This window comes from Enhydra lutris, unplaced genomic scaffold (assembly GCF_002288905.1).
Source record: "Enhydra lutris kenyoni isolate GAN:26980312 unplaced genomic scaffold, ASM228890v2 scaffoldscaffold50, whole genome shotgun sequence".
NCBI classification, from domain to species: Eukaryota; Metazoa; Chordata; class Mammalia; order Carnivora; family Mustelidae; genus Enhydra; species Enhydra lutris.
This window is the reverse complement of record NW_019154134.1, coordinates 1,389,601-1,414,515: the sequence shown is the minus strand read 5'-3', so window position 1 is coordinate 1,414,515 and position 24,915 is coordinate 1,389,601. Positions and strand designations below refer to the sequence as shown.

At 39.9% G+C, this 24,915-nt stretch overlaps 1 protein-coding gene and 1 pseudogene across 4 annotated transcripts in view; one reads left to right on the top strand and one right to left on the bottom strand.

Annotated features, from left to right (window-relative positions):
* Positions 1-24,915, bottom strand: part of LOC111156914 (Rho GTPase activating protein 26) — a 440,327-nt gene that overhangs the window by 263,567 nt on the left and 151,845 nt on the right. For all 4 annotated transcript variants that reach the window (XM_022518050.1, XM_022518049.1, XM_022518047.1 and 1 more), the window contains one exon: positions 7,915-7,993. In XM_022518050.1, coding sequence (XP_022373758.1) covers positions 7,915-7,993 — 79 coding nt within the window. The remainder of the gene's footprint in view (positions 1-7,914; positions 7,994-24,915) is intronic.
* On the top strand, positions 6,379-6,668 carry LOC111156915 (annotated as a pseudogene).

Below are 24,915 nucleotides of genomic sequence, written 5' to 3'. Positions count from 1 at the left end.
TTTGAATTACCATTTATAGGACTTATGAGACCTGCCCTTCCTTTTATTAAATAATGTGATAATTAGAGAAGCATATACTTCTATTCCAAGTGGTTTTAATATTTTGGTAACTATTTCTACATAATTTTTTTTCCTTTTTAAAGGAATTTTACTTTATTTTATGCATCTGAGAAATGGTCTAAAAGCTTTACCTGATTGTCAAACGAACCCATGGCATCAAAAAAGATTAACAATCACTCACCTAAATTCTGGTAACAAGTAGATAGGTATGTATATAAATGGACTACAAAATCAAGAAATATAATTACACACATGGGCTCACATAAAGAAAACAACCCAATTTCCTGCAAAAAATAATAAACTAAAATAAAACAAAACAAAAAATAAAATAAAATAACTAACACTCAGTTATCTTCAACTCTTTAATTTTGACTCTAATTGTTCAACAAATATTTGCTAATGCTTACACTTTGTGCCAGCCACTGGACAAGGCAATGGGGAAACAGAAGCAAACCAATTCTAATAAGGTGGCCTGTTCCTCCCTCATCTTGGATCTTCATGGTCCATTAAAGTAATTGGTGAACAATCTATAAATGTTTGCTAAATGCTAAAAGAAGAATGCCTACAACTGGAATAAGTGCCGCCAACATGTTATGAAGTCCTAACATTCAAGCAAAAATCTTCTGGCTGTCATTCCACTTCTTGGGAAAGTTTCAACTCCCCAGCATAAAACTCAATTTCATCTGACTTTCTCTTCCCTCCCACTTTGTGTATCACATTACTCAATTAAACAGTCTGACTTTTATGAGAAACTGCTCTTCGCAAGAACATCTAACCAAAAGGAACAAACACCGAGGGAATAGTATTCAATTCCTTTTAAGACTTGTACACATTGGGGTGATAATATTAAATACTATTATGAATTCTACCTATATAAAAACATTCACAGGCCTCAAAGAGGAAGCTTGCAGCCAGCTTCTTGCTCTAGTAAGAGAAGAAGAAACACAAGGAAAATAATACAGAAGTCTAATCCTATTTCCTAGCAACTGGGGGACAAGTGGGAGAAAAGGGAAGCAAACCAGAGACCTCACCTTCAGACTCTTCCCCTCACACTATGTGCTATTACAAAGAAAGCTCTCACAAACTAGGCAGAACTATCCTTCCAAACCATTGCACCACTCATAAAGGAGTGAGAACTGCATCATGACACAAGAGCTTAGCAATTTCACCCCACACCTTCTTAATCATTCAGATTCCTTTGATCAGTTATTTTACCATGGAAAGGAAAATCTAAGCATTTGCAGTGAAATGGTGAGGTGAGCTTAGCATACAGCTGGGCTGATGAATGGCCAGGCCTGGGATGCATTATAGCAATGGAGGCTACAGTTACTTCATAATCCTCTACTTGCAGACTTCAAGTTAAGCCTGACTGCTCAGTGAAATCACTTTTTCCATACAAGTGAAAGCAGTCCCTGCCTGCCCTCTGGTGAACCCAGGCAAGGTGACTTTAAATAAATTTTGTGCTCAAATGAGCCAAGTAATTTCGAAGTGGAAGCTAGAAAGAGAATCCAGTTATCCTACTATCTGCCCCCCTCTCCAAAAAGACAACAGTAAGAACTAACTTTTAGTGAGCACTTGACCATGTACAGGACTTTTGCTAATCACCTGCTAATCACTTGATCCTTACAAAACAATTGTATAGGAAGATACTATGATTATCTCCATTTTGCTACCAAAGAAACATGTTTGCAGGGACTAAGTCATTGTACAAGGTGAGAGACCTATTAGTGGTGAGCAGGGATTTAAACTTGGGCTTGCAGAGCCTACCTTCCTGTTTTTAAGTAGGTTCCATACAGAGCTCGGAGCCCAGTGTGGGGCTCTAACTCATGACTGTGAGATCAAGACCTGAGCTGAGGTCAAGAGTTAAACATTCAGCCAACCTGAGCCACCCAAGTGCCCAGAACCTACACTACATTCTTAACCACCATAACATTCTGCTTCTGATCCCAGAATCTGATCTTAATGGTAATCAATCTTACTTTTTCCTTTAAATACTCTAAACAGCTCTTTCAGGTACTGGGTGCAGAGCGTAAAATACAATGAAACTATTTATTTATTCTAGGAGTTCTTGAAGCACTTAGGGGCTAGAGTTTGGGCACAGCAGAAAAAGGTAAGAGGAAGAGCACACTTCGTTCAGTCTCCAAATCCACAGGACTAAAACAGAAGATTTCTTTAAAATGGAGGCAAGCAGAAGGAAGCCACACTGTCTTGTCCTCTCATGAGAGGAGTGGTTTTTCCTTAGTGTCTTCCTCTTTTCTCTTCAACCACTGCAGGAGCCACAATAAAGTAGCTCCACCTACAAGAGAGGGTAGATACAATTCAACTACAGCTTCCTAATAATTCAGCAGTATGTGTGTTGTAGTAAAAACAGCACAGAGCTGGAAGCTAGCAGACCTGGATTATCTATCCAAGATCAACCAAAGGTGCCTGACCTTTTCAGGCACTGGTCCCTCTTACATAAATAAGGGTGTGACACTGTGTCACAAGTAGGAGGTTCAGCTATAAGAAAAAGCCAGTATGGGGCCTTTTCTGACCTATAAAGGTATCAGTTTCAAAGTTTCAACTAATACATGGATTTACACACCATCTATCATGCTATAACACCTGTTTCTTATCTTCCTAAACGAATTCTACATAATTCTGGCATCAAAAGATATTCAAGGAGTGGTTCATTAGATAAATACCTAATTTCACTGAAGAATCCGTGGAATATTCAAGAGAACTAATACTTCTAAAATAAGGTGGTAATAACAGCAGTTCCAGACAGACATCGTAAATCATAGCTAAGAAAAATATATGGGAACACAGTTTAGAGAGGCCGATCCAGGATCCGAGGGTCCAGGTTATCCTATTAGTTCCACTGAGTCACTGGGTCATCTTTCCACAGTGTAGCGAGAGTAATAAATACTTCAGATTGTGTGTGTGCCTGTACCAGATGCTATGTTGGTAATGGACAAACAAGGATGAATGCTCCAGCTATGGGCATTTGGCTCAGGTTACCCACAGTCTATGTGGGAGGCAGGTAAGGACCAGGTAACAGAAGATTAAAACAAAAGCTTATGTGGTTACAACAATGAATCTGTAGCTTGTCAACCCAGATTTAACAGAAGGTTAGGAAAATCCAGAAGAATCATTTCAAAACTGTATCTTACTCACTAGCTTCTTGTTTAAAAAAATAATAATAATAATAATGGGGTGCCTGGGTGGCTCAGTGGGTTAAAACCCCTGCCTTCGGCTCGGGTCATGATCCCGGGGTCCTGGGATCGAGCCCTGCATCGGGCTCTCTGCTCCCCTTCTCTCTCTGCCTGCCTCTCTGCCTATTTGTGATCTCTGTCTCTCAAATAAATAAATAAAATCTTTAAAAAAAAAAGTTATATACTCACATCTGTAGGACTTTTATTTTTTTTTTTCTTGCCCTATTCCTCTGGCTATGACTCCCAGTACTATATTGAATAAAACTGTTAGAAATGAACATCTTTGTCTTGTTCCCATTCTTAGGGAGAAAGCATTTCGTCTTTCACAATTAAGTATGAGGTTAGTGGTAAACTTGCGGTTTTCACTCTTGGCCAAGTATCAAAGAATAAGCTCTTCGAATAGAAATTTTAATGAAATATAGATATTGGAGTAGGGAGAAACTCTGTCACTTTTAGCTATCTCATATCTCCCCCCCTTCCTCATATAACAATGCTTGGATTTTTCCCTTAGGGGAAGCCAAAATTTCTCCACCACCACAGTTCTAGCACAGTGGGCAGGGGAGTCAGGTCTGGTCAATTCAACTATCCCACCCTATGGTCCAAGTATTTAGTCCAAGAAAATTCAAATGTGGGACTTCTTTAGAATTATTACATAAGGCTCTCTTTCCACTAGACTTACAGATTAGGGATCAACAAAGTATGACCCATGACTGAAATCTGGCTTCTACCTGTTTTTATAAATAAAGTTTAATTGAAATGTAGCCATACCCATTGTCGATGGCTGCTTTTGAGCTACAACAGCAAAGCTGATTAGCTACAATAGTGACCAGAGGGCTCCCAAGGCCTAAAATAATTACTCTCTGGCCTTTTAACAGAATAAGTTTCCTGGCTCCTGTTCTTGATAATGTAAACCTGGAACAGTCTGAAAGCCTATCACCATAACTGGAAAGAACCTACTAGAAATACCAACACAAAAGAAGAAACCAACTCCAAATATTATGGAAGTTTCTGGATTCAGATGGGCTGGAACTATTATATCCCAACTTATTTTAAGTTCCATAAGCCAATAAATCCAGCTTTTTCTCAGGCCAAGTATAAATGAGGCTTCCTTCATTTGAATTTAAATTAACAGCATAGATAAAAACTATAAAGCTCATTGCAGAACCACAACTCTAATTTCTTCCTCCATTATATATCCATGAATACCATAAAGACATTCAAAATTTCTTTTCAACTAGAAAGTCACTGAACGCTAAAAACTGTAATTTATGTAACAATTAACTAAAACTGTAAAATCAACTAATTCAGGGCTCATTTAGACTGTTTTTCCAACCAATCATACTAAGGTGTTATTAAACGATAAAAGAACAAAAAGGATGCAAACCAAAGTTACCCCCCTCCAAAAAAAAAAAAAAAGAAAAAGAAAAAAGAGAGAGATTCAACACAGAATAATCATTCACAGAACCACTGAGCTCTAAGTATAAAACAAAAGTTAGGTGCTGCCATTGTAATCTCCCTGATACAAGGCTAACACTCCAAAACCAGCTAAGGAAATAGGTTTCTGCTTCCCTTACCAAAGCCAAAACTTCTAAGGGGATAGATTTAACTAATTAGGCAGACTGTGATTAAAACTGGAGCTGCTAATTTTCTACTGGGTATGTGTCTCCAAGAATGTCCCCTAGAGGCTCTCAGCAATGGGAGACAAAATTAAGCCTAATATTCCTGCCACCTATGCAGTTACCATTTGTCTGTTTCTCTCTCTTCAGGAAACTGAAAAGTACACAGAGATGTTGTTCTCAATGTAAGCTATATGTTCCTGTGAGGAAATAATTTTATATTATGTTTAGAAATAGAATTATTTTGTGTTTAAACTTGTTTTAATGTGTACATTCTGGAGCAAGGAGATGTTTTCTTTCAACAGCATGCTTTCCATCTGCAGAAGCCAGATGTTAATCTACAGGAAAACTCAAGTGGTTAGTAAGACCAATTACATACAGACAGAGAACAAATATCAAATGGCAGGGAGAGGGAGGAAGGGGAGGTTTAAAATGGGAGTTGGTAAAGTCGTTGTAGAACTGCAGCTTACGGGGCTGGGGAAACCTAAAAACAGTGGGGATTTTATCCATACCAAGAATAGTATGCCCTGACAAGATTTTTTTTCTTCCTGGGTACTTGCTCCCCTAGAATTGAAGAATCATTCAAGAAACTCAGATAAAGTATGTAAAAATGAAATGAGTGAGAATTCTTGAAGGCATCTTCAAGATGCCTATTAATCTCCATTAATGATAAAAATCAAACAATCTCATCTCTATTAATGATAAAAACCAAACACATCTAGGACTATGCATGGGTTCAAATTCTACCTCTGCCACTTTGATGGAAACTGTCCGCCACCCTACAGTCTTCTTTCTGGAAGTGACAAAATACCCAGGGTACTGGCAGTCCATGGCTGCCTACATTCAACCTAGATTTCCCATCCTCCCCTGTAGATAGATGTGGCCAATTTAAGTATGTTAGGGCCAGTGGAAGTGATATGTGCATCCTTGAGGTCCTGAATACTTTCATCTCCATTAACTGGCTGAAAAACAGCAATGACTAGTAGAGCAACTTCGAAAGTCATGAGTTGAGTATGGCCGAATGACCCTGCAAAGCATGGACTGCTCACTTTCAGGCTTGGAGAGAGAAATCAACTTCTATGTTACTTAAGCTACTACACTTTGGAGTCTCCTTGTTATGGCGACCTAACCTGAACCCTACCACTATAGCCACTTACTGTCTGTGCTACTAAGCCAAGTTACTAAAGCTAAGTCTCACTTTCCTCAACTATAAAATGGTAGTATTTTGTGATGTCCTAAGAGTATACTTATTTAATAAGGTACTAAGAAGAATAAATGGGTTAAGACATGTAATATGCCAAATCTGTGACTTACACACACAAAAGAGCTCAATTAAGGGTAATGGTAGCAAAGATAAAGGACAACTTAGGAAGGGGCTTTCAAATGCCTCTGACAACAAGCAGCTATTGTGCCCATGAAACCCTAATGGTAGAAATGTCTATCTACTCTATAGATACAGCAGAAGTGCCTTCTCTTCCAGCCTCTTTGGTCTTGGCTGCAGAAACCAGATGAGGAAAGGGACATCATCATTTGAAAAGCATCACGTTAAGACACACACATTGTGTCCCCACTGCTCTAAGGCCTACAACCTTCAGAAGTTGACTTGTGGTAAATGTGGCTATCCTACCAAGTAGAAAAGGAAGTATAACTGGATTGCCAAGGCTAAAATATGAAATACCCCTGGGACTGGTCAAATAGACACCTAAAAGTTGTCTACCACAGATTCAGGCCTGGACTCTGTGAAGGAACAAAACTTTGACCCAACAGGGGAGCTGTGGCAGCATCTAGTTCATCTTAAGAATTTCAATAATCAGTCACACAATAAATAACCGTCCTGGTTTTAAAAAAAAAAAAAAAAAAGCAAGCAAGAAAGAAAAAGAATGAAAGGAAGGAAGGAAAGAAAGAAAAAAGTATCTGCTTTGAGAGTTTCCATCACTAACAATGTATTCAGAGAAAACAAGGGGTAATTTAAAGGTACTGCAGAAGAATTAAGATTAAATAATGTTCAATTCGAATTTAGCTGTTCCAAACTCTTTAAATCTTGCTCTATGTTATTAAATACTATCCAAACAGTAGTTATTTGTTTCTGCTCAGTTGATTGGAGTTTCACATTTATATACAAAATAGCTAAGTAGAAAGACACATTCATCAATATAGATCACCTAACCTGGGTAGGCTGAGAAACATACAAATGAACTGGAATCATCTATGATTGCATCTTGATGCAGAATTCTGTACTCAATGAAGGTTGTGGCCTGATGGCTTTGCGCACATTCCCCGCTCTGGATAGTGCCTCTGCAAGTTATAACTACTGGCCCTATGACACTGGATTCTTTTTTATCTTTTGTATTCCTAGGATGTACTCTTAGGATTTCTATAACCCTGGTATCTGCTGAATACTGCAGCTGAGATCTTTGGCACCAAGGTAAGGCCACTATTTTTGACTTTAGGGACTCCCCCAGGGCCCTGACATGAGATTTACATGTCACACAATACAGGAAAACCACCAGACTACATCAACCAGCAAAGGCCAGGATCTCGAAAATGGGAGCACAGATCATACTACCAAGGCTTAAATCCTTCCATCTACACTGATAATCCCACTGTATATAATGGGATGTGGGCTACCATGGCAAGGGAATGCTGAACCAGAAGGCAATGAGAAAAGATACTACATAATCTATATACACTTCTAAAATCAGGTATCCCATTCAGATAGGTTTGAGATAATGTTTTGCATCCTACTCCATGGAGACATCAATATTCAGTAAGCCAGACTCTGCCTCCTCTAAGAGACCCAAGGACACTACAGTTGCCTTGGCTACCACATAGCCTGAAAGTCCTGAAGGACTGAGAGGCCAAAGCTCAGGGACTGCAACCACACAGAAACAGTTTCATTATCGATGAAAGTTCAAGAGTAGAAGACGTCCTCTGGTACACTGGAAACCAAGGCTTTAGATAGAGAGCAAAAATCACTGCACTTGGGAAGCAACAAACAACTCGGGGTCTTTATTTCTATTCTACTTCCCTGAATTGTTACTTACAGGTTCCCGGCCATCCATGGCTTCCATCCAGAGCCTCCGGTCTTCTTCCGACAATGCCTGCATGGTGATAACCCCTGGCCTGTGGAGAAAGGAGGACACAAACATGAACCCAGTGTCACTGGTAGAGAGATTCTGATGAACGTGACACTTCAAGAAATACCCAAACAACAGAGTGAGAGATTGCTAGGATTAACAAATGAAGACAGGCACACAGGCAGCTGTCAGAGTCACCTTTCAGTCTCAGAAAGCAAAGTCATCTCCTGAATTCCCCTCAATAAACCTGTGCCCCTCAGGGAGCTAGGAAAAAACACAGCAGACATTACCCTACTACTTACAGTTAAGGGACACAAATGACTAAAGTGATTCCTTTAGACCCTGTTTTTGTTCCTTCAGGTCTTATTCATTCTTATTCTCCAAAATGTGTAACAGAGACCTTTACTCACAGTATGATAGCAATTCATATGTATTAAAGCGAACAGAATCACTGGACTCAAGATTAAAAAGAGAGGAAACAATCAAGCTGGGGGGACGCTGGCCTCTTAACCTCTAATCCAAGGTTTCTAAACTCCTTTTGACATGGAGATGTTTTATGATAGTAAATGGATTTATAATGATATTAAATGTATATCTTTTTTTTTTTAAGATTTTATTTATTTATTTGACAGAGAGATCACAAGTAAGCAGAGAGGCAGGCAGAGAGAGGAGGAAGCAGGCTCCCTGCCAAGCAGAGAGCCCGATGCGGGACTCAATCCCAGGACCCTGAGATCATGACCTGAGCTGAAGGCAGAGGCTTTAACCCACTGAGCCACCCAGGCGCCCTAAATGTATATCGTTTTTAAAGTGAATACTTGTCATGTCAGGTATTAAGTTCTTTACATGCACTACTTCTTTTTACCCTCTCACTGAAATCTGCTTGGCCTTTCAAACTGAACACAAACCCTCCAGAAAGCTTGCACATGGTATCAAATGGTGTTTGTTGAGATCCCCTTACAGATGGCACTCCACTAGCAGAGACTTGAGCAATGAAAACGTTCTTGGGAGAGGGAGCTAAAAGTGCTCTGTGCTCATTAAAGCAGGAGTCATTACGGTCCACAGATGGGTCCAAGAGAGTCTATAAACCACTCTTCCATCTTCAAATATACGTATATTTTTCTGTATTAATAGTTCAATCTCAGTTATTATCAAAAGAGACACAACCCTCAAAAAGTTAAGAACTACAGATTTAGGGGTGCCTGGGTGGCTCGGTCATTAAGTATCTGCCTTCGGCTCAGGTCATGATCCCAGGGTCCTGGGATTGAGCCCCACATCCTGCTCCCTGCTCAGAGGGAAGCCTGCTTCTCCATCTCCCGTTCCCCTTACTCGTATTCCCTCTCTAGATGTGTCTATCTCTGTCAAATAAATAAATAAAATCTTAAAAAAAAAAAAAACTACTGATTTAAATCCTCATTTTTAAACTCTGAGAAAGCTTAAAAGGAAGTAAGAGGTCCACTAAGCAAGAATTAAGTCTTATTACCATCTGAGTCTGCGGTACCATAATGATCGCAGAACAGTATGGTAATGAAACACATATGGGCCTGGCCATACCCTGATCAGCACAAGTCTATTCATTCTGACCCACATAATCACTGGTACTGACTTATTTCCACAGTCCCATTGATATGCTAGATCTATTCATGTTGAACATATTTTAAATATCACATCCCTCAACATCCCCTAAGGAAAAACATTTCCAAAGATTTAAGCATCTAAGTACAGGGGGGTTGGGGACTCAAGCGGCACTGAGGTGTGGTATGAGTGTGTGTGTACATGTTGTGTGTGTGTGGGTGGAGGTGGACAACAGTGGTGGTAGCTGGGTATGCGGATGGATGAGTGAAGGTCTTGAACATGAAAACATTAATTCCCCAGAGGCAATCCTTCCTGTGAAGGCCATCCTGAGCAGTAACACCCCAACACAAAGAGGACACAGAAAATATAGTAAGCCTTTTCTCTACGGCTCCTGCCAGGGCCCTCCCTCCTCTTCCCAGAAATTCTCATTCTCAGACTCAAATCCCCATTTCCCACCATGAGCCCATTCAGTGCACCAGACATTGTCTGCAGACTACTGGCAGTCATGGCTCCACAGAGCTGATCCTTGGCTGACAGGCATGGTGGACTGATTCTACTCTTCTACCTCAAGCGTAATGCTTTAATGGCTTAGAGGGGAAAAATGTATATGAAGCTGCAATCTGCTTTAGAACTCTCAAGTCCCTGGACCTGAACCTTTGAGTACTGCTCAAGTGTTATGCCTGGACCACCAGTTTCAGAATCAGGCATTCCCTGAAAAATGGAGATTCTTAGCCTAAAACTACCTTATTACTGAATATGAATTTCTGGGCTGGGTCTGGGAACTTGGATTTTAACCAACTCCCCAGGTGATCCCGATGCACAGTTAGGTCAGAGATCCACTGCCCTGGCTCCCACCCTTTCCTTCCTGTCCCCCCACACTAAAGAGCAAAAGACACCCCCCGGTATACACTAGGGTCAAGCAGCCAACAAGTCTCCAGTCCATTTCCTGCTAGGTTCCTAACAGCAAACAGTGGGACCACAATAGTTGCCTAGCATACCAAGATTTCAGGGGCCCTGCAGATATCACATCAACCTCATAGCACACATTGTGAGATTTCCACCCAGAACCACAAGGAGGAAGTTCAGACAAACTCAGAGGCCACTTGGCCCTAGTAACCAGGAAAGTCAACAGGATCTGTTTTCATTTCAAGAAGAAATATCAAAATGTAAGTTCTTTTCCATATGTGGTTTTGTTCCCCATTTTTGTGGAAGGAGGTAGTATGGAACTGAATAAAGTGGATTTAATACACTTAGTTCTAATCTTATCATCATTCCTAGTTCAGGTAATTTTCTCTCAATCTTGTGTATGAATGTCTGGATCACAGTACTATCCTTTCTAGGCATCTAGAAAACACTCCTTCAGCTCCAAGTTTCTTTTCCTTCATAACAATGTAAACCATAATTACATAAATCTCTTATGTGTGAATTTCCAAGGACCAAGGTGAAAGGGTCAACTTTATTTTGGAATCAAGCAATAACTTTCTTTCCATATTCCCCTTCCCTGTGTCCCTACTAGCTACCATTCCTCAAAACAAAATAAAATGAGCAAAACTCTCTATGACCCTGTACTTTCCACATCAGCAGTTCGTGTTTTATTTTTTTATTTTTTTTTAATTTTTATTTATTTATTTGACAGACAGAGATCACAAGTAGGCAGAGAGGCAGGCAGAGAGAGAGAGGAGGAAGCAAGTTCCCTACAGAGCAGAGAGCCCGATGTGGAGCTTGATCCCAGGACCCTGGGATCATGACCTGAGCCGAAGGCAGAGGCTTTAACCCACTGAGCCACCCAGGCGCCCCAGCAGTTCGTGTTTTAAATGCATCTGGTTTTTCATAACAAAAATGGAGAGGAGGAAAGAGAAAGAGAAATCCAGAGGAGGGTGTGCAATGAGCAAGGGAAAATATAAAACAATGAAAGAGAACTGAAATAAATGAGTTCTTTCCAGCTCTACAAAGAATTGTGTTACTATCAAACACCATAATGGAATATAATCTACAGTAATAATAACCGAGGAGGGTATGTCAGATGCTATGCTAATCACTATATATAAATTAATTCATTTAATCTTGACAATTATATCACGTGGTAGGTATATTCTCATTATCCCATTGGGGAGATGAAAAGAACCAAGGCTCGAATAGGTTAAGTATCCTGTCTACAGTCACAGAGCCAGGATCTCAACCCAGCAGTCTATTGCTTCACCCTTACACATAAGACCACAGCAAATGTGGAGGTGCCCTACCCCCACAGAAAGCAGATACTGAACATTCCTCCTCTAAGCAGCAGAAAATTCCTACACAGAATCAAATAAGATCAAACCATAAAACGTTCTGTAAAGCCTGAAGTGTTTCATAGATGCAGTTACCACCAGAACACCATTCAAACAGCCAATCCAAAAGAAGAATATGACGATGTTCAATGTGACTATAGCTCACTTTTCTTCAGCAGAGGTTCTTCACATTTCTTCTGCTTCAAAATACTCAAGAGATGGAAAGGATGAGTTATTTATTTTATTATGTTAAGTTAGACACCCCACAGTACCCTATTTGTTTTTGATGTAGTGTTCAATAATTAATTAGTTGTGTATAACACCCAGTGGGTGATGAGTTTTTTAAAAGAACATAAAAGGCACCAAACATGGGGGCGCCTGTGTGGCTCACAGTCAGTTTAAGCGTCTGCCTTTGGCTCAGGACATGATCCCAGGGTACTGGGATGAAGCCCCAAATCGGGCGTCTGCTCAGTAGGGACTCTGCTTCCCCTTCTCCATTTGCCCCTCCCTCCCAACTTGTGCTCTCTCTCAGACAAATAAATAAGATCTTTAAAAAAAAAAAAACTTAAAGCACTAATCATAAAGAAAAAAGGAAATAAGATTTCAACAAAATGAATAATTTTCATTCATAAAAAGGTACCATTAAAAGAGTGAAAAGGCAAACTAAAGAGAAAGAGATGCTATAGTTTGTATCTCCAGTGAGACTCCTAACCAGAATATGTAAAGAATGCCCACAAATAAGAAAAATAAATGAACCCAATTAATAAAATGGATAAAAGACATGAACAGGCACTTTAAGGAGGACACACAAATGGCCAACAAACATAAGAAACAGGGCCCAACATGATGTCTCTTTGAAGAAAGGCAAATGAAACCACAATGAAACCCCCTCCTGAAGGGAGAGCATTCAGAAGACCACCAATACCAAGTACTGGCAAGAATACAGAGCCACTGGAACTCTCATATATTGCTAGAAAGAGAATTGATAAAACCATTTTGGCACTATCTACTAAAACTAAACATACACCTTACCTGCTGTAGGAACTAGAAATTCTACCTCTATGCATACATCCAAGAGAAATGAATGTGTATGTCCATCAAAAGACACATTCAAGAATGCTGTTTTATTTTTTTAATTAACATATAAGCAAATAACATGTATTATTTGCTTCAGGGGTACAGGTCTGTGAATCATCAGTCTTAACATAATTCACAGCAATGCCCATAGCACATACCCTCCCCAATATCCATCACCAAGCCACCCCATCCCTCCGGCAGCAACTCTCAGTTTGTTTCCTGAGATTAAGAGTCTCTTATAAGAATGTTTTTTTATTCTTAATGGTCAAACTTTACAACAACAAAAAACTCAAATATCCATCTATGAGAATAAATTGTTTATATTTAAACAAGGGAGCACCATACAAAAATTAAAAAGAACCAACTACAAGGTACAATCAACAAAATGAATCAATCTTATTATAATGAAACAAAGAATCCAGACACAAACTACTAACAGTACAATTCCATTGATATGACATTCAAACACTAGTCAAAGTCATCTATGGGGACAGAATTCAGAACAGTGATTTCATTTGGGGGAAGAGGTATGATGATGACTGGAAGGAAACCATCTCCTCAGGTAACAGTAATGTTCTATAATCTGATCTGGGTGCTTACACCGGTATAGGCATTGTGGAGGGCAGTCATAAAGATATGCTTAAGATATGCACTTAAGATTTGTACATCTTACTGTGATTACACTTCAATTTAAAAAAAAAAAAAAGTCTTTTAAATACCGAAGATATAGGTCTTGTCATCAATAACTTAGGCACCCTAGTTATCCGGACTCTGGTGCTTCATAGCTACGTAAGTGCCTAGTGGACAACTAACTCAACTACTCCATATTCTTCTTTACACAGCAGATTTAAACAATACCTACTTCAAGGAGTCATTGTGAAAGTTTAATGAGATATTCATAAAGTGTTTCACAGTGTTAGACACACTGTAAATGCTCCCAAGAATTTGCTCTTATCACTGGGGCAAATGGAGGTGGCAGGTGGAGGGGAAAAGATGGCAAGTGTGCAGTAGGGTCAAAACTATGGAGGAAGAAGGGCAGGTGAACATAGTTTAAAAAGGAAAAGAAACCAGCCACAGGTGCTGCAGATACACGTGACCCCCACCCCCAACACACTCACACACAGCACTGAAAATCACACCTCTACCACAAAGGGAGCCAGGCCAGGGGCTGCGCTGACACATAGACTCTGACATCACGGCCATTTCCTTTTTCCTCCTGAGTAAAGCATTTAAGTGGCCTACTTCCCCCTTTTGGAATTAATGTCAGATAACTGATAAGGACAAATAGGGGTCTTTAGCAATTCTAGAAAATCTGCTAAGGAGGGCCCTCTGCCCACGACTTGGGAGAAGTAAGAAAAGAAGACCTGCAATCCTTTCTGCAGCTCAATTCTAAGATACAACGTATGATATGGCACCTCATTTTGCTTCTGAATAAATCCTTGGTTAGTGCTATATCTTTATCAGCTTCAGAATGGTGAACAAGTATCTATAATTTTCTCTAAGATGGCACTCTACCTCTCACACAACAGCGGAGAAGATGCAAAAAATTACTCATCTGTCACAGGCCAAACTGCGCCCCAGCACCATACCCCCTTCCACTCTGGCCTCCAGAAAGAGCCTGTGGAAAACAGTGTACCCTTCACTGCCACATCCAGGAGCGGGGACCACTGATGTCACCTCACAGGCTCCTCAGCAGCAGAGAGCAAGCAGAATTACAACCAGCCCTGACTCCAGGGCCACGCCACAGCTTTCCTGCTCTAATCTTATTCCTGAATCTGAGTCAACAATAGTGATCTCAGTGCCTTGGCAACTCCACTACTTCCTACTGGACAAGGAAATGCTATTACTGACTCCACCCCACTGAAACAAACACTCAGAATCTCTTCTTTCTAAATCAACCTCCAAAGATCCAAAGATGTAGGGGTTACTCATTCATAAGACTCTAAGTCTTCTGTTGGCAAGAGTTCATCCCCCAGCTTCCAACCACACTACAGCACATGTAAGAGTCAGGTTATGCTTGTATAGGAAGACACAGAATGGTGAAGCCTTGGAGAATGGGCTGCCATCCATAGTGGGAAAGAGGTGCACAAGTGCCAGGGACAGGAAGTTGTCCTTTGCTTCTAAAATCCTACTGGGAAAACAGGTTCCCAACCATTATTAGGGTTTGAAGTTCAGGACACCTTCATTTACACAAAGATATGGCCAAAGCCATACCAAATAATCTTGGAGAATGACAATGCTTTCTTGTCTATGAGATTACAGACTCAAACATCCACAGAGAATAGGAAGTAAGCAAAATCAGTGAAATTGAATGAAAAGATTATTTATTGCCCCAAGGAAAATAGGCTCACTCTCATTTTCCATATAATATGCAGCCCTTTACTTTTTCTTTCGCACATTTACTTTTTGATGGTCATAGGAACAAAAAAGTACTTCCCCTCTATGGAAGAAATAATGGTGCAAGTACAAGGCAAAGCGGCAGCTGTCACCTATCATCACAGTGAAACAACAGGGCATGGTGGGGACAGCGGTAAAGTGAAGAGTGTATGCCCCACCTAACGGAGGCATCCACCCCTCACTCTATAAACAGCTGGTACATGGGGAGGCAGAGCAACATTTACAGATTTTTTTCAACTTCAACATGTTGGTTCAAACACTACTCAAGTCAAACCAAACATGTCTGTGGACCACCAGTTTGCAACTTCTAGTGTCTGTGTCGGTCTTTCTCTGAGCTCCACCCCAAGTTACCACGACATATTATAAAGTCATCTGGTGCACTAGAACCAGCAACGATGCATGTCTGTATTTGTGATTCACCTCACAGTCAAATTCAGCCGAGCATCTCCAATGTTTCACAAAAAGAGGAACGTGGGCTATTTCCTCTTTTATCTCCAATACTCAGGACCCGGTGTCATCACTGGAGGTCAACATTAATCTATACGGAGATAAAAAGTTATAAATATGCACTGAGATAATGACCCACTGAAGGTCCTTGTGCATTACAGAGCCTTCCGCATAAAAAGGATATGAGTAGGCTAAAGGTAAGAGACAGAGTTACTGAGAGAGAAAGCAGAAGTTGCAAATTAGTGGTCCATTAACTGTGACTAACATTTACTGTGTATTTACTAGGTGCCAAGCACTGTGCTAAGGACTTTACTTGCAATATAGTTTATTCTTCAAAATAACTTTCTGAAGTAGGTATTATCATTATACCTACTTTAAAAACTTGCAAAATCTCATAGCACTAGGAAGCAGCAAAGCCTCGACTTGAACCCAGTCTGCAAAGCCCATACAGAAGCAAAGCCTACACAGAAGCACAATACTGTACTGCCCCCATGTGCATGTAGTGTATGTGCCCTGGGATCCATGGTGACTGAATCCTTAAGCCTTAAGGGAGGGAAGGAAAGAGGGGAAGCAGGGCTTGTGCGCATGTGCTCTATCACACACACACACACACACACACACCCCTTAAGAAGTTTTCAGAAGTAGGCTTCTCATCAATTTAGAAAGGATCTTGTCCTAATAATGAATAAATTATAATATATCACTGCCTACAGCATTAATCTCTTGAGAGGAAAAGTCCTAAAATAATGAGCACCATAGCAGTAGTGACACTCTCAAGAGTAAATACTGCCAATCATATCAAATAATTTCATACATTTTTATTTTAAAGGAAAGTGCAGTCATAAAACATCAGGAAGCCCAAATAAAGAAAATCTTTGGCACATGAAACTGCATTATCCTAAGAGAAATTTATATGATTACCTATTATGGGCCAGCCATTATGCCAGATACTGGGAACACAGGAGTAAAGCAAATTTTAACACAGCAGCAGCAACAGCAGGAGACAACATTATTAATTGCCACAATGAGTAAAACTCAGGGAGAACAAAAATACTTGTTACTACCATTGATAACAAGTTGAAAAAATTATCTAATTTGAGAAATTTATTAGTCATTTACAATTTTTTGTTTTTACTATTCTAGCTCATAGTGCATAGAAATGTAAGTAAGTGGAATTTACTGATTGACTTGTTTCCTCTTTTCAGATTTAACTGCAACATTTTGGTTTAGATTTAAAAAAAAAAAAACTCATTTTATCCTGGCATTTGCCATTAGCAAAACAAATTTCAGTATGCAGACCAAAGAGTACAAATAAGGTCGCCCCCATTTCCCTTCGTAAAATCCAAGAACCACCACATCCCATTTTTAGTTAAACCAGAGTCAAAGAGTAAACACTCTCTCAGTTAATTTACAAAAAAGAAAAAGGGGAAGAAGACCATTAGATAACCATTTCAAACTGCATGAATATTTAAGATTCCAAAAACTTCTCAACTCGCTTATTTTACAGAACAGCCAAGAAGCAATCCAGAAAGCACAATACTTCCCCCCAGTTTACCCCCACCCAAGTATGGAAGTTACAGCAGAACACCCTCTGAGGAAGGAAAAGCCATTTCCTGTCTAAAAATGTCAGTGGTACTGAGACCAGCACTCTAATCCAACCACCAGGAAGGCAAAATCAAATATTATTTCAAACCAGGGGTGAGAAGGGGAGGGGCAGGGAGGGGAAGTCTGAAACCAGGAAAAATAGATTCATCTGTTGCAAAAGATAAATGCGCCCTGCACCAAGAGGGAAAGGCAGGTTGGCCTGGTGTTCAGCACACATCGGACAGCCAAAATCACACATCTGTTTTCTTCACCATCCTGAAATAAGCCGTCCCTGAAGCAAAGAGCCTGACACTTTTCATTTAGAAACCAAGGTAAAAATGTAATGTTTAAACAGAAGCTTGATTAACTGAGCATGCTTGCTTTTTGCGGGGAAGCAGGTATGAAATGATCCATCACAAAAGGGTGAGAGGAAGGAATTTCGACAAAGAATGAATCATTTAGAATACCTTTTCTTTAAGGAGTAATTCACATCATTTCTTCTCTAGCGCAAAAACACCGCCCCCCCCACCGCCGCTGACTCCTAATTGTTGATGTACAAAGGAGAGCTGATTTTCCACAAGACCTTCTTAGTAGTTACTAATAAATATACTAAACTGCCATCTAGAGGTTGAGCACTGTAGCAAGTCTGTTACATAATGTGATCCTTTTTGGAAAACACATACCATCCTACACTCACACAACCTCACCAAGACATACAAACAAGTGCACACACACACGACACATAGCAAATTAGAAACAACAGTATTATTTTAACTTAGTACAGTTCCATTTTGAGACAGTAAGTCATAAAGAAAGGCATAACCCTTTTTGTCTTATATAGGATATATACAAATAATGGGTTACCACATATATAATTTGAAAATAGAATCTTCCTCTACCAGCCCCTCTGCACATATACTTAATGCACCTGTACTCACTCTTAGTTTATAGTGGACTTGAAAAATCATTAGACTATAGGAAAAGGAACAACATCAAAATGGAAAAAACATGCTCAAAGAAACATCCACCAAAGCAAAGGTTCAACAGAAGAACAATGAATTCCAAAGTACTGGGGTTGAGAAAAAAAAATTCCAAAAGCACAACTTTTGCCAACACAGGACTGCATCAGGAAGTATTATCATCATATTCCATCTTCCAAATAGTCCTGCAAGGGTAGTATGATAAGCCCCGGACCAGAGTCACACAGCTAGTAAAGGGCAGGTCCCAAACTGAAATTCAAGGCTGTTTGCATCTTTTACCTGCATCCTGCAGTCTGCCATAAAAAGATCCTTGAAATGACGGTGGTAGCTGATTGGAGGGTTTGGGTTAGATTTTCTCAGGTCTTCTGTAAATCTTCTAAGACTCCACTATTCCTTCTTTAACCAACCTTTCATTTTCCTGGATTTTTTTTCACCCTACCTTATACTGGAATGCAGAGTATATGAGTACTTGCTCAAGTCTTAATTTAAATAGCACCTAACATGATTGAGCTCCTGTAGTATCTTACAAAACAGTTCACCAAAGTCCTAAAAATAAGAACAAAACTGTCTAATTCAAACATTACTCTTCCATAACAAACAAAACCAAAAAACCCCATGCACATAGTACTAAATTAAAAACTGTAGAAAATGATGTTATCATGCCTCTGGAAGCAAATTACTTGACATACAAATTTAGAGTTGAACAGAGGTATACAGAACATACCTAATTCAACAACCAGCGAACCGCTACCAAGAAGAGCTCATACACTGTGCAAGGGCACAGTACACACAGTGGGACGACAGGAGAGTTGACAGTGGGTGTGGCCCCTCAGGTTGATGCTGATCAGAGGAAACTGTCTTGCTTTACCCGTTTGTGGGAAGCTTGCACTAGGAGGACTTCAAGTTTAGTTTGAAATCAAAATCAGGTGACAGTTTTTAAGAAGGAAAGCCCAGTAGATTCATAGTACTTCATTAAACTTCCTACCTCCACTGTTGGTAAGATCTGTGGCATGCGGTTATGCTTCATCAATGAGGGAAGGAGGGAAGGAGAGGAAGAACAGGTTCAGAGTATTCCAGTCATGCCATCAATCTCTGTACGAACAGAAGGATTAGGTCCCTGTGTTTTAAGTTACATTTGTCCTATGTTTTCTGGTCCTCCAAGTTTGCTAAAACACTCAACATCCCGGTTTATACCTTTAATTGCATGAATGTGTATGTATATGCATTTGCGTCTGCTCTTTCTACAATCAAAAGCAAACCCAGTGCAGGTAAGGACTGTGCTTGTCTTGGCCCCCATGCCAATGCCAGGAATGGGGCGTGTAGTACTCCACGTAATGTCTCCAAATGTATGGACTTCTGCTGGAGTCAGCTAGTCCTGGAAAAAATAAAGTATTCTAATTGTTTCCTTTCCTCAAGTATAAACACCTCCTCTCAAGAGACTACATTGATTCAGTGCATCAAAACGAAGCCTTTTGTTTCTATTACTTTCCATATGGTTTAGTGGCTCCTCCTGGAAAACATATGGGAGAAAATATCCATGTGTCACATCTGTGAGAAATTTCTTTAAACAAATCCAGAGATGCTGGGAGGAAGACTCCACCATGATCCTTTAGCTTGAACAAATATTTTCCTTACTTTTGCTCATTAATTTCCATAGGATGCTGCATGGTGGAGTTAATTATTTAGAATGACTGAAGAGAGGTCCCGATTGGCAAGTATTAATTAACTCACATACCACTACCACTAACAGCTACTTTTAGATGGAATCCCATTTCTACCCATGAATTTTACATTGAACTCCCTCAAAAAGAGGTGGCATACTTTAAGGAAGAAAATGATAAATCTAGGCCTTATTCAATTAACCAACATAAAATACAGACCTTCAAATGCTCGGTGCTATGGCAAGATAATTCAAAAAAACACCAACGATTGTTTCTATATTAAGACATAAGAATGATTTTTTTTTTTTTTTTTTTAAGCTAGAGAAAGGTTAGACTACCATCAAGATGATGCAGAGTAAGGAAGATAATTTAGTCAACATGCTGTTTGTGAAGTGAAGCTTCTTCAACAAGTATGTGCTGGCCCATCCATCTAAAAGGCTGTCAGGGATACTGCTGCTGCTTGATTAAGAGAGGTCCTCCCTATTCAATACTGGGTTCGGTTCCTCTGCTAGGACAGATTTAACAAAGTACCACAAACAGGTGACAACAACTACAGAAATTTAGCAGCTCACAAGTCTAGAAGCTGTGAAGTTCAAGAGCAAGCAGTTAGCAGGATGGGCTCTTTCTGAGGTATGTGAAGGAGAATCCTTTCCATGCCTCTGTCCTAGATCCTGGGGGTTTACTAGCCATCTCTGGTATTCTTTGGCTTGAAGACACATCACCCTTATCTCTGCCTTCACGTTCACATGATGCTTTCCCTGATTACATATCTGTCTCGGTATCCAAATCTCTCCTTTTCAAAAGGACATTGGTTACACTGAATTAGGGCCTACCCTCATGATGTAACTTTAACTTGATGACCTCTGGAAAGAGCCTGTTTCCAAATAATTTTGATTTTTAGACACTGGGATTAGAATAGAACTTCAACATATGAATTGAGGGATATACAATTCAATTCTTAATAAACAACTTCTAAGAAAGTAAGAAAATACTCCTCTTTGTACCATATTGTGGCAACATCCTACAACTACTCCAAGTCATACACACTCATTTAAAGCCTTGTAATAGTCTTAATCCTAGAGTCCTGAAATGGAATTAAAAACAAAAACAGAAGACAAATTCAAACCAGTATCACATCAATTTAATGGACAAGATATCTTGACCTAAACAACCTTTCACTTTGGAATTGAAGAAAGACACAAGAGTTTCTACTAATGTTAACTTTTCAATGTTGGTAACAACCAAATCCTTTTGAAGGAAAGATATGAAAATATCAGCCTGTGACATATTTACTCAGAACAGACCAGAGGTCTTCAACAAATTCTCGGGTCTGAACCTCCCCTAAAACAAGTTCTGAGAAAAGGAATCGAAGAAAGGCACTGGAGAATAAGGGACAGATAAGATGTCAATATGTGAGATTAGGTAATTATGTGAAGTTACTATAGAAGGCTGTAACATACTGAGAAGAGACGATAGACCTAGTTGATATACCAAAAGAAAAGCAATTAGATACAAGAATTAAAAGTAGATTTCTGAAATATATTCAGTTTACAGAGAACCTCAGACATAAAGTTCAAGAATTATGGATCTAAATCTCATACCTCTGAATTAACAGTTAATTTGATTCCCAGCTTGTTCATGGGTCAAAGAGTCACAACACTTCTTCCTTTAGGACATAAATGTCAGAGCTTAAACCCTTTTCATCAGTATTTCAGGAAGAACAAATTAACAGCAATGTATTGTCATACAGTGAAATCAACTGATAAATACCCCGTTGCTTTCTGACTCATGCTAGTCTCTCTAGAGAGAGAGAAATGAGTGTCACCTTAAAAATAACAGGGAGAAGAGATGTACCCCCCCAAAAAACATAGCATTCGTGGGACACCTGCGTGCAATGTGCCCAGTGCCTGTGCTCCATCTATACTGCCTCTTTAAACTGTTAGCCATGTGAAGATCTTCTAGAGGTCACAAGGCAGTAAATATAAGAACAGAAGCTAGTTTGCAGCTTTAGTTCATCCATTTGTTTATGATGCCGTGTGCAAGTGAGTATAATAAGAAAGTACTTCTCAGATCTCACATCTAGCAAGTTGAACACTCAGTGGTATCCCTGAAACCCAAGTAATGACAGCCCTGGGTTTAACGCTGGAAACGTTTCTAACATATCCTCAGTTTGCGGCAGCAAGGTGCCCTGCGGTGAGTGCCCATGCACCTCGGTTCAAATCCCTCCTGAGCCCAGGGGAAGACTCACACCTCTGAACTACAGATTCCTCACCAGTAATGTGAATTAACTGGAGCACAGTCCTAGACTGTAGTGAGGATAACATGAGAATGTATGAAGAGCGTTCGGCTTCTACAGAGTGTTCTCTTACTGCTGGATCCCTCACCATTCTTCCACCTTTAGCTTAAAAAGTGAATTTTACCATGGTTGCTGCTGTTGCTTTTTCCTGGTCATCTGTTATGAGAGGTTGGAAATCACCTCTTCTACTAGTTATATTCTTCTCCTCCATAAGGGTAAGATTTAAGCTCCTTCATAAAGAAGCCTCGTTTTTGGGGTTTCTGTTTTGTTTTACTGTCATTCCTAGTTACAGTGTTTTTAGTAAGGAAACATTTTCATACCCTGAAAAATCTGTATTGTGATAGACATGGTGTTTACTGCATCCATTATTAGTGAGAATAAAGGACAAATGAAGAGCTTCTTCCAAAAGTGGATTTCATAGTCTCTCTCCAGAAGGGTCAGAAGGACTGTGTAGGTCTGGGGCAGGGGCCAAGAAGCTGTAGTTCTAGCGGGCGCCCCATGGATGCTGAGTGCAGGTATTTCTCTCCACACCGTCAGACATGCTGATGTAATAAACTGAAAAATATTGACCGGCTGGAATATCACTTCCTAAAAGCTATAGCCTCTGTTTTTTTAAAAACAAAAACAAAAACAAAAACAAAAAAAAAACAACCCACACAAACATAAAATATCAGCACTAAGTCTAAAAGATACAAGTATTCGGAATAATCCTAAAAACCCACCATGTCATATATTTTAAGTCAAAAAATACTACTTTCGCATGCATGTGTACCTTAATAGAGTAAAACACTAATAGCCACTACATAAACATTTATAAATAGAACAATTTCCCTTTTACTTCCACATTTCCTAAGTGCTAAACTTGCATTTTGTCCCTCCACCTCTCTAGCCATTCAGGTACAGCTGAGGTATCAGAAGAAGGCTCAGGTTGGAAAAGCAGTGGGAATCAACTCCTTGCTAAAGCACACTGGGGAAAAAACCAAGGTGTAAGAAATCTTCCAGAGGAGAGAACTCTGGGCATAGTTCCCAGGAATGTTGCCAATGAACCCATGGAAATGTTTTCCTTCTCTCCTTAGTCCCTTCCTGGATGGGTAAGAAAAATGCAGAAAGACACTAAGTCAAAACAGGAGACAGATAAGGAAAAATGCTGCCCAACTATAACCTAATCTTTGAGATCAAAGATAATGACCTATATAAAAAATAGAGAAGTTTTTCATATATGTTCTATGTTATTTTAGGTAAAAGTCAAGAGACACAGAAGATGCTCAAGCTCAGAAAACAAAGTTTCTTAAACTCCCAGGTCCTAGAAACAGGATACATGCATGGCACACCTAACAGGGCCATATGGGAAAGACCCAGCAGCCACAGGGCTACTTGTTAAGAGTAATGATGGGACAGCCTAGCTGGTGGTTCCTGTTGGAGTTTCCAAGGGAAAGGCAAAGCACGGCAGGGTCAACAGTTGATCCGCTAGTTTGAATAATTTCAGGGGGCTCTAAACTATAAGAGTGGCCCTCCTTGCCTGGTACCTGAACCTCAGATAACTAAAGCAAAGGAATATTGCCTCTTGGGGATTAAGGGTTCCGGTGGAGGAAGCCTGGCTCTGAGTTGGTTAATTTGCCTATCAATGGCACGCTCCAGGCTGTGCCCTTTGCTATCTCTAAGAATTAGCTGGCTCGAGAAGGGACAATCTCTCCCCAGCCAGAAGGGGTTTTAAGGTGTCCTAACACCACATATACAGAAAATTTAAAATATAAGCAATACAACAGAACTAGCTACTCACCTCCTGCTTCCTAAGAGGAAATTTAGCAGCCTCTTTCTGAACCCGGACTAAAACCCCCTCCCTGTCATCCCCAGGGAACCAGAGACAGCAGCTTCGGAGAAATCCACTTCCCAAACCCACTCAGTATGTTCTATGTGACACATTTGCCTTCAGCTTATAATTGGGACATACAAAGCTTTTAGGTTATAATCAAGGGGAAAGATGGTAGGAAGTACTCGCGAGGTGGAAATGAGACGGAGGCACCATGTTGAGTTTTAATTGCCTAAAAAGCAACTCTCTAAAACTTCTGGGAAAACTTCTGAGGAAGAAAACAGGAAACAATTCAGTTTCAGAAATCATTTCTGAGCTGGTTTTCAAATAAGGAACAGCTGCAACATTAGGCACACCTTCTTCCAAATAAACAAAGAGATGATAGTCTCTAGAAACAGTTGACAAGCATCAAACAACTAACTCTGCTTTTAAACATATGTGTCTTCTCCACCTCTTTTATGGATGCCAACAATGTGAATTCCTTTAGATTCCATACTGAGAACAGAGACGCCTACAGGTGCTTAGAGTATCCTGAGTTAGGATTTGTTTAAAATCAAGAATAACCAATTTCAGTGTGAAGGAGACACTGTGCAATTCCCCTATGCTACCGTAGTTCAGCCTATGTCCTCGTGCACCCTTCCCCTATTACCCTCCCACATCCCCAAACACAGTGAAGACCTGGAGTACTTTCTTTTCTTTATAAATTAGTTTACTTCTCATCATTCAGAGTCTAACCTTATAAAATAATCAAGTCTGGTGAACGTCGGGACAAGCTAATTAACAAATAACAGCTAACACTTGCTGAGCGTTTATTATTTGCCTCCCTGCCAAGCATTTTATGTGGATTATCTCCTTAAATCCTTACAATTCTAGGAAC